General features: G+C 34.1%; 1 protein-coding gene across 1 annotated transcript in view; it reads right to left on the reverse strand.

Annotated features, from left to right (window-relative positions):
• Positions 1-2,357: 2,357 nt before the first annotated feature.
• LOC132118538 (peptidase inhibitor 16) overlaps positions 2,358-15,786 on the reverse strand; it is a 157,288-nt gene continuing 143,859 nt past the window's right edge. Inside the window, exons 2-7 of the mRNA XM_059528447.1 lie at positions 7,562-7,766; positions 4,185-4,333; positions 4,002-4,077; positions 3,800-3,909; positions 2,971-3,062; positions 2,358-2,868 (exon numbers count right to left, since the gene is read on the reverse strand). Of these exons, the coding sequence (XP_059384430.1) occupies positions 2,639-2,868; positions 2,971-3,062; positions 3,800-3,909; positions 4,002-4,077; positions 4,185-4,333; positions 7,562-7,717 (813 nt within the window). The 5' untranslated portion in view covers positions 7,718-7,766 and the 3' untranslated portion in view covers positions 2,358-2,638. The remainder of the gene's footprint in view (positions 2,869-2,970; positions 3,063-3,799; positions 3,910-4,001; positions 4,078-4,184; positions 4,334-7,561; positions 7,767-15,786) is intronic.

The raw sequence follows: 15,786 nt of genomic DNA on the forward strand, positions 1-15,786 counted from the left end.
CCAGATATCACAACAGACACTTTTTTTTCCAGATCCTCTACAAATCAGAAGGGACGACATGAACCCTGTTTGCTTTTGCAATTAAGCTTGTTTGTTAAGTCCTGCGTCAGAAAGCCGAGGTGCTTTGACTCAGCTGAGTGAACATCACTCTCGGGACGGATGAACACGACACACGACGAGCAGAAAGTTCAAGTGCTGTTTGCTTTGGTGAGTGAATATCCCATCTGAGAGATGAACTGGGAGATGTTGACATTTGCTTTGTGCTTTATGTAAATGTTAATCAGTCCCGCTGAACAGTGCTGATCTGATGAGGAGATTCTAGTGCTGAGGTTTTTGGACAAGTCAAGTGTTTTAATCCTGTTACGCTGAATGAATGGAAATGAATCTTTTTTTGAGGCCCTTGATTTGAACACGTCAATACAGCATCTTCAGATTTGCATTAATGTTTATTTATTTATTTGATAGTGTTGGGCTGCAGTGTTAGTATCATTAAGAGAGTAATTTTTTGTGATTTTAGTAGTTTTTATGTCTATATATACAATATATATATTTATATATGTTGTAATTATTGTATATTAAGTTTTTATAAATTTTTATTTCAGGTTTAGTTTTAGTTTGAATGAGATGTTTCGTGGCAATTGGCTGCGATATATATATATATATATATATATATATATATATATATATATATAAAAATAAGAATTTTATTTCTTTTTTAAATTATATATATTCATATTTATATATTTATATATATTATTTTATTTAATTTTTTTTAGAGGGGGGAGGCTGAAGATGAGGACGATGAACGTGAAACTGTGTGAGCCAAGATGGCTGCCAGTAATAAACACGCGTCGTATTTTCTAGATGCTAATGCTTGTAAACATTTTAACGGAGGAAAACGGTACACAATCTAGAGTACAATACTGCTTTGGTCTGTTTTAAATCACATTTATTTAATGTGTTCACTTTCTAAAACTGAATGTAAAGGACTTAAAAGCTAGACATAAAAGCCACTAAACTCCCATTTGAACTGGTTTTATTAGTCGTTGAACATACAAAACATCATTTACACTTAGTCCGTTAAAAACAGTGCGATGTCAACAGTTTTATTGAGTTACACTGCCATCTGGTGATTTCTGTTGTGTCCAACAGCTTTATAATCTGAATTATTATTGATGGAGATGATCAATAATATATTAGCCTAGCGATCTTCCATCACAGTTGTAAAAAAGAAGAACATAGAAGTTCTCATAGCAAAAATAAGGACAATAGACATTACCCATGTATGGAAATGGCCAACATAGCTCATTTTAAAATAATCTAATACATAAAACATAAACTTAAACAAAAAAACATTCCAGTTCATTCAGGAGTTTCCATCCCAGTTTTTACCATCAGATTTATATGAAGAGTTTGGACTTTAACACAATATAAATGACATTTAGCCAGCATATAAAAGAAAAAATAAAGCATATTTTAGCATATAAAGAAAAAGTTGCACTCATTTGGGCTAATCTGCAAAAACCTGTTCATTTATCTCTTAAGCCTCTCTGAGACCCGTGTAAACACCAAAGAAAGTGTCAGAAACTAGGGCTCAGGGAAAAGCGCTTCTGAAAGTCTTAAAAGGCCTGAGACATGTTGGAAGTTAATTGTTTTTATCATTTTTTCCCCCAAGTTAAAAGCTGTGTGGTTGTAAGAAACAAATCCATCAACCAAGATGTTTTTAACTTTAAGCATCACTCTTGGCCAAAATAAATCCATAATAACCTTTCCTCCAGTCAAAAAGTCCATCTCCTGTTGTCCTCTCACATCAAAATCCACTCACAGATTTGTTTAGGACTTTTTTTTTACTTTTTGGGCTTGATCTGTGCATATTTCTCTCCCAATTCAGACAAGAAGACTAGAGAAAGCAATATTATGGATTATGAACTCATATTTTAGCTTGTTGGTGCTTATTAAAGACATTAAAATGTTTTAATGATGGATTTGTTTCTTATAAACATACAGCTTTTAGCTTCTCAAGACATTAACTGATGTACTGGAGTGGTGTGGTCACTTGTGGATTATTGTGATGTTTTTATCAGCTGTTTGGACTCTCATTCTGACGGCACCCATTCACTGCAGAGCATCCATTGGAGAGAAAGTGATCTCTAAATCTGGTGAAGGAACAAACTCATCTACATTTTTGATGGATTTTTTTTTTTTAGGTTTCCTTAAAACAAATGTTTGTGCCTCTCACTAGGTTCTCATCCATATGGAAGCCCGTTTCTGCCACTGAAAAAAAATAAAAAAGTAATTGCAACTTTTTTTCTCATAATTGCGTGATACAAACTCACAATTCTGACTTTTTCATGTAAACTTGCAATTGCGAGTTAAAAGATCTTGGTTGTGAGAAATAAACAATTCTAAGAAATAAAGTCGAAATTTCGTGATATTAACTTGCAATTCTGAGAACATATCAGTCTTTTCCACCTTCAAAATTGGACTTTTTCTCGCCATTCTGACTTTATAACTTGCAAATGCGAATTTATATCACACATTCTGTGAAAAAGTCAGAACTGTGAGATAAAAAGTCGCATTTACCTTTTTTTTGTACGGTGGCGGAAACGGGCTTCCATACATCCACTTCAAACCCTCACTAAACAAGAAGCCAGACGAGCATCAGCAGAGAAGCAGAGATGCTTTCCATCTTGGATCCATGGTTCATTTCACTTTCTATCACTCTCTCAATGTTAACGTGCACTTGAGTTGGCTCTTCAGGAACGGTGAAAGGCTCTGTCGTCGTTCGTGGATGCGTAGGTAAGACAGTCGGAGCTTCGGTGTCCTCTGACTCGGGCTTGTCAGATGAATTAAAGAGATTCTCAGCCACTGTGTGGAAGAGAGAGTTTGTACAATCAAATATATAGTCATAGTTCAGTTTTTCATTTTATCTTATGATCTGGATCTCAACTGATAAAGTCTTCACATTACCACATATGTTGTCCTCACACAATGATAGATTTTCCGGACACTTTGAGCATGGCGCTCCAGACTCGTATGGCTTTTTTCCCTCATAATTTCCTCTGTAATAAAGGAAAATTATTTTTGATCAGTGTTTCTCAATAGGCGGTCTGCAAGATGGCCTAAATATAAGACAAAATAAAATATTAAAGATGCCTAAATAGCTACAAATCCAGATGAAAATTGGCATTATATTTATTATTTTGTAACTTCAATTAATTTTATTTAGTAACCAGGGTTCTCACATTTTAGAAATCCTGGATATAATGAAGAATTTTTAAAAGTGATATTTCTAGCAATTTAAAATCATGGCTGAACCCCGAAGAACATCCAGTTCTTGAATCTTCTGAAATAAAATGTCATTATTTAAAATGTTTATATAATTGATTATAATTTGAATATGATTATTTTGATGATTTCATATTTATTTGTATTTTTACATGTATTTTTAATGATTACTTCAGATTTATTTTTAATGTAATTCATTTTATTTAATTATTTAAATATATTGTCACTCCCCTAGTTTCTGTAAATAAAAGGTTTTACAGCAAGCAGTTAATCAGAACCGTCCTGCATAATTGGGGACCTTAGAGTCATTCTGATTTAGATTTTGCTTTAGAAGTGTATTTCATTATTAGCTGATTGTGCAGACCTGTAGATTTACAGTATTAGTGTATGAGCCCATATGATGCTAAGTTGCATCTTATAACACAATAAACACTGTCCAGGTTGTGTTTATTGGGGGAGTGTTGAAGAACACTGAGGTAATGTTCAGTGTGGGTTAATCAAATGCACTTACGCAGGGTAATAATCACAGACAAGAAGAGTGGCCTTTTTAAAAGCCAGCCCCTCAAGAGTGTCACAGAAATGAGAAGCACAGCCGATTCTATTGCTGCCTGCCCAGACCATCTGTACAACAACAGAGAAACACATCATCACATCTGCACATTCATGCTGTGGAAACCAGTCAAACACACAGAACACATGGAGACAGTGTTCACCTGAGTGTAGTGGCCACACATTTTGTGTTCAGGACAGCTATTGTTTTCAAAGACATAATCCACATGCTCTCCAAACCTGTGTGCACAAAGAAATGAGTTGCAAATCTGCTTATAGATAATATTTCTACATATCACAGATTTTTTTATGTCTCATTTATGTTTTAGTGAATGGATTTGTCATACCAGTTCAGCAATGCTTTGTTAGTATTAAATGGTCCAGTGCCTACAAAGAGATTTTCTCCCATTTCGAGCTCATCAAGTTGAGGGTTGTGTTTCCAGATGCATTTTGAAGCATATGCTTCTGCCACCAGCCGCAGTGTCTCGTCCCACACCTCAAACAACACAAACCAGTTTGTTGATATTTGACATTAAGAATGATGATTTTTACTCAACTTTTAATTAAACCATTTAGAAGATTTTTTTTGTTTGTTTGTTTGTTTTGTTTCTTTTGTTTACATAGATCAGTCATTGAGTACATCTTGCAATTCTTGGTCATATTTCACCCTAATATCCAAAGACAAAACAAAACAAAAACAAAAAAATATATATATATTACATATTTAATTAAATATTTTTTTCAATTGTAAATAAAACGTAGGTTATTGGAATATGTTTTAAGAAAACATTTTTCTTAAAATTTCACTTTATCTTAAAATTGAATGTAAATTGAAATTGAGTGAAAATTGACGTTAAAGTTGAAAATGTAAGTTTTGAGTAAATTTTTTTAATTTTTAAGTGGAATTATTATTTGACATAATTGGAGTTATTGTGTTTGGGTGAAATTATCATTTTAAATCATATTCCAACCCGATTTCACGAAAGTAATAAATTAAATAAATAGTATGCCAAATAAAAATAAAAACAAAAACTTGGATGGATGCGCAAAAATGTAATTTGGCGTGTATATGCTACTCTGTGGGTAGGATTAGGGTTGTTGGGTATTGTGTATCATATGTACGCGAAAACTGTGTATCATATGCACATCAACACATTTGATATCATATGTACGCCAAAATTGCATATTATATGCACACCAAAGACATGTGTATCATATGCACGCCAGTGTCAGTTTTTGTGTATCCATACCACAAGTTTTTGTTTTTATTTGGCGTACTATTTATATGCATTTCATGAGACCGGGCTCAATATTAAGTTAATTAAACAATTAATAGCATAATTAATATTTCACATGAGTATGAGAGCATTACAATATAATGCACACAAAAAGTCAGGTTTTCACTTCCATGACGTAAAAAAAAAATATTATTTTAATACTAAAGTTTTTATATTGTAGGGTAAAATATTTTTGTACTGTAATTTTATTTTTATGGAGGTGTTTGTTATAGTTCCTTTAATTTATGAAGAAATGAATGAAAAAACATGCTTTGTTTTCTTTAAAAATGCAAAATAACTTTACATTTGCATTAGAATCTAATGCAAACAAAAGTAATGTTTTCTGTACCACAATGCAAATATATATATATATATATTTGCATTGTGGTACAGAAAACATATATAAAATATAATTTTAATAGTTTTGTTTGTTGTACTGCCTTTAATATGTGCTGGAATAAATAAACAAAACATAAATAAGCAATATATATATATATATATATATATATATATATTTTTTTATCATCATGCAAGTCTTTTTTTTTTCTTTTGCAATGAAATATGACTCAGACATGTTGTTTGTGCAATCCACCCCACTGTGGTCTAAATGTAAGTGAACGAAATATGTTTCACAAGAGGACTAGACACTCTTCTACTTTAAATCTCTGCTCTTAATTTTACCCGCAATACAAACATGAGGCTGTAAAACCTGACGACCACGTGGGGCTTTATTAAAACATGCAACGTTCCTGCAGTTTCATGTAACATTCACATTCCCCAGCTGGTCGTAACACACGTTACGCAACAGTATCATTGCATCCACACACTTCATCCATTCAAAATCAAGTTGCTTCATGATTTCTGTTCGAATAGTCCCTCAGATAAAGGATGGTCTCATTCATTATGATACCAGCTTTTGTACTGCTGTGATTCTTGCATTCAGATGGTAAAGAGGTACGTTTCACACAGTAACACAGCTTAAAGGGACAGTTCACCCAGAAATGATAACTCTATAAGCATTTACTCACCCTCAGATTGTTCCAAACCTGTATGAATGTCTTTCCTCTGCTGAACACAAAAGAAGATATTTTGAAGAATGTTGAAACTAAATAGTTTCTGCTCCCCATTGACTTCCATAGTACGTATTTATTTTTAATTTTTTTAGTCAATGGCTACCAGCAACGTGTTTAGTTACCAAAATTCTTCAAAATATCTTTGTTTGTGTTCAACATAAGAAAGAAAGGTTTGGAACAATTTGAGGTTAAGTGGCTCATGAGACAATTTTCATTTTTGAAGTTTTCATTTGGTAAACTATAATCAGGATTACAGGATTACTTTGACTCCCTTGTGTTTCAAATAGGATTGAATGTGCCATGAATATGCATGATGACTCAATTACCATGGATATTAATGTTATAATTATTGTTTACAGAAGTAATGAGACAGTGAAAGATGTAATTGCAGTGATTGATGACAGATGATGAGATGCTCTGACCTCGTAACTCACATGCAACACACAAACACTGAGCTCAAGTCCAAAACCAATGATAAAAACATTAACAGCCCTCATGAGATGAGAGATCAACAGGCAACAGATTTCACACATGTGGATGGGAAAGATGTTTTCTAAATATCACATTCAAAATAAGTCTTTTTTTATTTTTTTTATAAACGAGTATTCAGCAAGGATGCATTTAATTGATCAAAAGTGACAGTAAAGATATATATAATGTTACAAAGTAACGTAAAAAAAATTAAGTATTACAGTTTCCACAAAAATATGAAGCAGCACAACTGTTTTCAGTACTGATTATGATCAGAAATGTTTCTTGAGCAGCAAATCAGCATATTATTAATTCTGAGCGATACTGAAGACTGCAATGATGCTGAAAATTCAGCTTTGATCACAGGAATCAATTGCATTTTAACATATATTTACATAGAAAACAGTTGTTTTGAATTGTAATAATTTGTCCACAGTATTACAGTTTTTACTGTATTTGTAATCAAATAAATGCAGCTTCGGTTAGAATAAGAGATGAAAAAAAGACCATTTAAAAAAATCATACAGGCCCCAAACTGTTGAACTGTACAGTATAATAAATCATAGATTTTCTAAATCTAAATGCTTTTTAAATCAATGAATATTAAAATACTTAAAACTAAAAGGTTTGAATGTTGAAGAACCTCCAATGCTGTCAAGCTCCAAGACAGACACATAATCTTTCAGCAAGATTAATTTTGTTTTAAGTTCGACAGAAGAAAGAAAATCTTACCTGCTTGAAGTAACATGAGTGCCTTTAAATAATGACAACATTTGCATTTTTGAATTTAATTTTCCTTTAACTAAGACGTCATATTCAGTAGCTCATGTACCAGTCTATCTTACACCAAAAAAAAAACAAAGCCGAATTTGTTGTGTTTCTCCAGTCAGGTGCATCTCTTACCACTTTCTGCATGAAGGCGGCGCTGGGCTGAACTGTAGAGCGAATCTGATTGTGGAAGTCAATGATAGTTGATTTCTCCTGCTCAGTCAGCTGACCAACAACTAAACTCAGAATGACCCAGAGCCCGGCGGTCCGGAGGGCCTCGTTCCAATGCATGATGATGCCTCTTCTCCTACACAAGCTGTCGGCGGTCGGATGAAACCTCTTGGCTGCTCCTAGGTCTATCACTCGCAGTCCTTAACGTCTTCAGTGTCTGTCTCTGGGCTGTTAGTGTGTGGAAGAGGGAGAGGGAGAGAAAGTTAGTACAGGACCCACTCAGCAGTCCCACCCTCTCGACCCTGTATTTAAGATGCCCATGGTCGTATTACACACATAAACTAACTCGTATTACTCGTTTTCCTTACCTCACCAGAAATCTTCTCATAACTCATTGCTAGCCATCTGACAAGTCAAGCAAGGATCTCTAAATTGGCAAAGATTTCAGATAGGATTGTTGTAGTCACTCAGCGTGTTATAACAGTTCTGCTTGAGGAAATCCTGACTTGATTTGACCCGCCTGTATTGTCTATGCAAATCCTGGTCTCATTTTCTCATTGCCAGGCTCTGCTGTCTCCTGCAGGGATTCACCCTTATATTGCACACTACACAGGGGCCCTCCTTGCACAAATCCAGCTCCGGTTTACTGTAAGTGACGCCAGTGGAATTCCTGACTGCCTTTCTGGCTCAGAGGATTATTAGATTGGAAGGATAAGGTCTGAATTATTGAAAATTAATACAAATTATTAGCAGCTTTGGTTGCCTTACATCTCAAATCAAAATATGTCAAGCCTTTCCTGTGGGGGGCTGGTGCTGAATTCCTACGTGATTTCTGGGGTGTTTCTAAGGTGCCACGGTGTTCTTGGTGGTTGCCAGGAAGTTGCTATGTGGTTGTCATGGTGTTCTGGATGATTGCTAGGAGGTTGTTACTGTGTTCTGGGTAGTTGCTGGGGTGTTGCTACAGTAAGTTGTTGCTAGGGTGCTGGTTGCTGGTAGGTTGCTGGGCTGCTGATAAGATGTTGTAGGTGATTGCTAGGGACTTGCATTGTGGTTTTTAGGGGGAAGTAGATGATTTCTAGGGGGCAGTTAATGTGTTCTGGGTTGTTGTTGGGGTTTTGATACAGTAGGATGTTGCTAGGTTTTTGTAGGTGGTTGTTATGGAGTTGCTGTGTGGTTGCTAGGATGTACTGGATGATTGCTTACTGTGTTCTTTGTGGTTGCTGGGGTGTTGCTTGGGTGGTTGATAGGGAATTCTGGATGTTGCTAGGTGGCTGTTACTGTGTTCTGGGTGGTTGCTGGGGTGCTGATGCTGATTTCTAAGTCACAACAACTTGCTACTGGGGTTCCTCAAGGCTCAGTACTTGGACCACTTCTCTTCTCCATCTACATGACGTCATTAGGATCTGTCATTCAGAAGCATGGCTTTTCTTATCACTGCTACGCTGATGACACCCAACTCTACTTCTCATTCCAACCAGATGACCCGACGGTAGCTGCTCACATTTTAGCCTGTCTGAGTGACATTTTTAGCTGGATGAATGACCATCACCTTCAGCTTAACCTTACTAAGACATAACTCCTGGTGATTCCAGCTAACTCATCGTTTCATCACAACTTCTCTATACAGCTGAGTTCGTCAACCATTACTCCTTCGAGGATAGCCAGAAACCTAGGAGTTGTTATGGATCATCAGTTAAGCTTCACAGACCACACTGCTACAACGACCCAGTCCTGCAGATTTGCCTTATACAACATTAGGAAGATTAGACCCTTCCTGTCAGAACAAGCCACCCAACTTCTTGTCCAAGCTCTTGTTTGGCTAATAAATTCCTCCATGCACATCAAAAAAGTCATGCGGCATAACCTGACTAACCAGCGGACCAGTCTTGTTGCACAGCATCTGAAATGTTTTGTTCATTCTGAAATGCCTGAGTAAAGTCTGTTGTAAGTATTATTGGCTCCCAGAACTGTTTTACACGACAGCAGGTATCCAGCTCCGAAAGCATTCATTGTTTCATCTGCTCACTTCGTGGCACAAGTCATTTATTATATATGAAGTTTGTTGTGTTCAGTGGCTTCTCTCACTTTTCTTAGTGATATCTAGTGCCAGTTTATCAGAAAGTGATGATTTTGTGCCTCTCTGACTCGTCGGATTAACACGGTGCTTATTCGCATATGTTTTATTCTTGCACACAAGTTAAATTTGTAACTTTGGATGGAAACGCGTCTAATGCCACATAGATGTGCATCTTTTATTGTTCTTTGAGTGACTGGCATCTAAATGTCAGGGAACTCCTTTTCACATACCTGTCAGTCTCTTGTATGATTATATAACATGTCTTGTGTGAATGAGCTGACAGATTGTGTCTAAACTAAACAAAATCCTTCTTTTATCAGTTTCAGTGGTAATTCACTTGTATGTGGCTCTCCAGTTATCCATTCACGTGAGTTATATTCTAAAGTTTGTATTACTGGTTTTGAAGTGGTGTTGAACTGGTTTATTTCTCTCTGCTGTAGGGTGTTGTTCAGGGCGTGGAGACTTTCGCTGTTCAGATTGTGATTTCCAGCAGCCAGATGTACAGGCATAGCAACTCCAGACTCCAAACATCATAACACTGCACATGTGTGCGGCTCACAGCCAATGACGTGTTGCAGCAGTTTTCAAAAATGCACCAAAATCCCCCTCTTTTTTTTTTTTTTTGATCGTTTTGGCTCCTGAACCTGTTTTGTATTTTAAAAATAATTTCACTTGTCATTTAACTCTGACAATAATATTATTGAAAACCTCCAAATGATGGGTTATATATATATATACTGCAAACACACGCACTCATATTATGACATATGCAATGATGAGTGATTCATTTAATGGACAGAGATGCTTAGAGATGAGAAAACAAACAGTTCATCTGAGCAAACCTTGTCCAAACCACAGCTGAAACTCTGCTTTGTGTTTCTCAGATGTACATCCCTCTTCCATGTGTTTGATCATTCATTCAAGCTTTTCCAGTCTCAAGTGGATCTTGAGAGACCCTGATAACATGTGTGGAATGGATTAATGCATTTAATGTTCAAAGGAGTTGAACCTTTGTGTATCTATTGCTTATTAAAAAAAGTGAATTAATTCAGATTCTAATAATATTATATAGTGATATGTTTTTTTAATATAATTACAAAAATAATTATTAATAATTTAAAATAATTAGATAAAATTTGAAATGCAAGTAGAATAGTAATTTGATTAATGATTTTAAGTATTATGTTACTTACATTTTATATTATTTTAATATTATTTTATTATGGAATAATAAAAACAGTATTTTCATATACGTGTGTATGCATACAGATAAAATACTCATAAATAATATACATATTAAGTAGTATATGCAGTATTTTATTTATATTATACTGATATCATTGGTTTTATTTAAATAAAGATACAAAATGTTTACATATATCAAATTAACTGACCTTTTTTTTCCTAATCAAATTATGAAAAGCTATTTCATTTTAATTTATAATTTAAATGTTCCGGTTAAATTGGAATATAATAATAAATTATATTTTTCATATTTATAATATATTTACAATTATATTCACCTTGTTATAGTCACTTTCAAGAGGTTAAATTTGTATTGTTTTATTTGAACATTATTTTAAAATCATTAATATTTAGCCTACTTTCAAAAAGGGGGACAAGTAAGGTAATTATCATTTAAACCTGAATTTTTCTAGTATTTTCTAGTGTTATTTTAAAAAACAAACTATTTTTCTAGTATTTTTTTCTCCTTTTCTAGTATCTTTTTTTTCAACTAGAAAAGTTCCCTTAATAGCAGAATGACCCAGACATGAATTACATGTGATTTGTTTACTAAACCACGCCAGAGGAAGACGTCTTTAAATGAAAGTGATTCTCATGGGTGGAGAGCTTTTTACCCAGCATCCCTCACTCATGAATCATATATTACATAAGTATGTCTTTAAACAACTTCACAAATGATGTTAGGTGATGTCATGCACTAATGTACATTTCATGTCCGATGACTTCACAGGTCATTGTCTGCTGTTAAAAATTATTTAACACGTTCTAATGTATTAATACTCGAACTGTATTCCAGGGCTATTGTTGAGATTGTTATTATGAATCTGGGAATGTTTGTCATCACCACTGACCCTGTCTTTGCCGTAAGTGTAGAAACGTCCGAGAGCAGTTCCAGATGTTTTGGGAGGGTCTCTCTGGGATATTTCAGCAGCTGCCCGTCCCGCCCTGAAGTTCAGTTTTACTTCTCAACAACAGAATGTCCTGATGAAGATTAGTTGTTAAAAGCTGGCATGATCTACAGTACAAAGACTGTTTCACACTATTCCAATGTTTTACATTTTAAATATCCAATATATATATATATATATATATATATATATATATATATATACATGTATGTATTCTATTGTAAAATATATTTATGTTTTATTTGATTTTAAATGGCAAAACAGTATCTATTGTTAAAAATGAGGGAATTTTTGACAAATTTTCCAGTTAAAATATCCAACATCTTTTGAAACAAGATGCATTTACTTGGGGAAGTAACACTGCACTAAGACATTAAATCATTCAAGTGTTTTTAGGCAGATTTCTTCTGCAAGTTAACAAGTTATGAAAATGCATTTCATCATATCATCACATTTCATTAAATAAATCTTCTTTTTATTCATTTAGTTATTCATTACTGGGGAAAAAAGTTAAAAACTCATTAAGAATCTTTTTATGTTTATTGTTAACCATTTCATCTGAATAATTTAAGACACTGACTTTTTGTTATGTACCGTATGCAATGAAAATCAAACTGTGTTACTGTTATAAGTGTCTGAACACAAAAGTTCAGCATCTTGTAACATGTTCACATGATAATTGTTAATCTAAAGAATTGTGTCAGTTGAACAATTGTTGTGACAAAATATTTTTGAAACATGATATTAAATATTTCTGATACATACTTGCAGTGTTACTGTATTTGAGTTTTTTTGTTGTTGGTTTTCTTTTTTTTTCTTCTTTTTTTTTTTACTATCAGCCTAATTTGTGTAAAAGTGTATTTAAAAAATACAGAAAAAATCAGCCTACTATGCATCTAATCTAATATTTTAAAACTATGATTTTCTGAGATATTATTCTTCATGCTGCTTTAATTTTGTTCTTTCATTTCTTTTCCTCTAGATGTCCCTGTTGGGCTCATGGACTACAAGGATTTGATGACTTCAATGCAAGATCTTTCCCATCCGTCTCAAGGTAGTTGATTTAGGGACAGTGACTGACAGTGACTAATTAGAAACCCATTCGATGGAACTGAAACTTACTGATATTTATGTCTGTGTTTGTGCTTTGGTTTTAGCTGAATGACATTAACAAGCTACAGGTGAGTGTGTTGATGAAACACTAAAAACACAGCTGTAGTTTTAGCAGGCGTTGGGATTAAGACACAGTGGATTGAGAGAAGTTAATTCAGGCTAAATTTGTGTTTGGGTTAATCATGTTAGGACCGGTCTGACAAGAGATGTGCTCAATGAAAACAGCAAAACACAGGACCACAAATCATTGGACTGGACTTCCTTTTCTGATTCCAAACTCAATCCAAACACACCAGCTGTACATTTTTAAGCATGATTTTAATTGTGGTTTGTGATTCATATTTGTATACCACAGGATGGTTTATTCAAGTCATGTCAGCACATAGTATTTTCCATATGAGCTTCCAGTTCTTACATGTTTCAACAGTACAAAAGGACATTTAAAGGGAACCACCCTTTATTTGTCTGATATTGTCCTTTGCTTTTTACAGTATCTGTGATGTAAAACGAGAGTGAGGTCACCTACTGTAACATCTATCTTTGATCTGCCTCTCATTGGTCTCAGCTTATGCAAATCATATTTGAGTAGTATTTGTGGATCAATTTGTAAAATGTCATTCAAAAACTGAGGTGAATAAGCTCAGAACAATGAGACAAACATTAATACAAAACCTGTGTCTTAATTGAAAGAAAACAAGTTGACATGAAGATTGAATCCAAGATTTGGTTGAAAAAACAGCATGGCAATTTTTGTAAACTGGTCAATTCTGACTGGGAACATCACAGGTCTAACAAGGCAGGAAATAATCCAGATAAAAACGTACACAAATTATAAAAAGAATTTGAGAAAGTCAACTTTTGAGTAAAGTCTGTATCAACTGTGATAACATTAACTAACATTTTTGGGAAAAATAGAAGATCAAAATGACCAGAACACATTGTGAGGGTTAAAAACATGTTCAATACAATCAAAGCATTACTAGTGTTGTTTCCCAGCAAACACAGAACGTTCCCCTAACGTTCACTTATGCTTCCCATTTGGTTATTTTTTTGGGAACCAAACAAGAACGTTCTAGGAACGTTCCCTGTATGTTATTTTTAGGTTTAATTTAATAACCTTAGGAGAAGGTTAGGTTATAGGTTATATTTTTATAACTTTAAGGGAACGTTCTATTTATGTTAAGAAAACTTTCCTGGATAACCAAGAGAGAAGTTCTGGCAACGTTCTGGGAACCAAAAACTAATGTTCCCAGAATGTAAAATTGTTAGCTGGGTTAATGGTTATTTCCAGCACCTTCACTTCAACAAAGAACCAGCCAATAGCTATTTCTGGCTGATATAACCTGAATTGTCATTAAACCCAGAGCTCAGGCAGGTTTACATTGATCACATACCATAAACTTTACAACTGTAACCAAGTCAATGAATGACCAAGTGGAATGTCATCGGTAAACAAAAGGCATGAGCTAATTTCTCAGGGCTTTTCTTTTGTTTACTTTTGCTAATAGGTGAAATTGCTAAATATCTGACCTATGTACCAATGCCCTCAAAGAAAGGTAGGCCTACATTTGTTCACCGAAATGAAATGAAATGCATCTTATTCTAAAATAACATGATGAAACATGAATCACGAATCTGACGATTGAGGGTGTTAGGTTAGAAGTCATCTGGTCTTTTACCATGATTGCATAAATGAAATGTACTAAAGAGGTAGTGTAACAACAGCTTGTACAAGTTGAGGCTCGTTCACACCAGGAATGATAATTAATGCACGGTTAATTTCTGTTTATTGCATGCTGAAATTTTGTCTCCTGCCACATTAAATGCTTTAAAGTTAAATGCTTTAAAGCCATATTCTGATTGGCTGTAAATGTTTTTTATCGTTTTAAAAAAGTGATTCTAACATTATCGTTCACCTGAATCGTTATTCTTATAGCTGTGACCTGAACATCCCTATTCTCACAGAATTAGAAAGATTAACTCCTGGGTGTAGGTTTGATTTGAACGTCGGTGCATTTGACCCATTTCATGTCATCTAAAGTCTTTATTTTAAAAATAATTGGTTGATATAGTTAAACCGTGGTATTTGTAGTAACACTGTTATACAAATGGTAAAAACATGGTTACTATGCTATACTTTTAGTATATAAAACCAAGGTTCATTTTTGTAACGTTACATTACAATAATAATAATAATAATAATAATAATAATACAGATCAAAGATATTTGTATCTCTGTATACTTTATTTTGTTTTTTAAACATGCTTTTTAACGTTATATACTGCCTTGGTTTGATGTTTTGTACTGTTTAAAGAAAAAAAAGAAATAAGAATAAAACATTTGCGAAATCCTCTCTGAAGTCCCGATCTGAATAATGATTCACGAAGCCGTTACGAAGTTCTGATCTGAATCAAATGATTCCCAATCTAAATTATAGTTCTGATATAAATAAAATCCTTCGCGATCCGCTCTCAGAAGTCCTGATCAGTGTTGGGGGTAATGCATTACAAGTAACGCGAGTTACGTAATCAGATTACTTTTTTCAAGTAACTAGTAAAGTAACGCATTACTTTTTAATTTACAAGAAAATATCTGAGTTACTTTTTCAAAAAAGTAACGCCAGTTACTTTGTATTCCCATTTTTTGACTGACAAGCCTCCTGTTCCCATATTGGGAGAAATCGAAAGTATGGAGGCGTTGTGTGCGCTGTGTGAACATGTTACTGTAGTTCTAGACTAAATGTGAATGTGCATTAATTCATCCCACTCACAAAAAAACAAAAAACAAAGCAGATTTAGTATTCATCAAAATTAATCAAAACAGTGAAATGCAAACTCAGAATATG

Source organism: Carassius carassius, chromosome 37, assembly GCF_963082965.1.
Source record: "Carassius carassius chromosome 37, fCarCar2.1, whole genome shotgun sequence".
NCBI classification, from domain to species: Eukaryota; Metazoa; Chordata; class Actinopteri; order Cypriniformes; family Cyprinidae; genus Carassius; species Carassius carassius.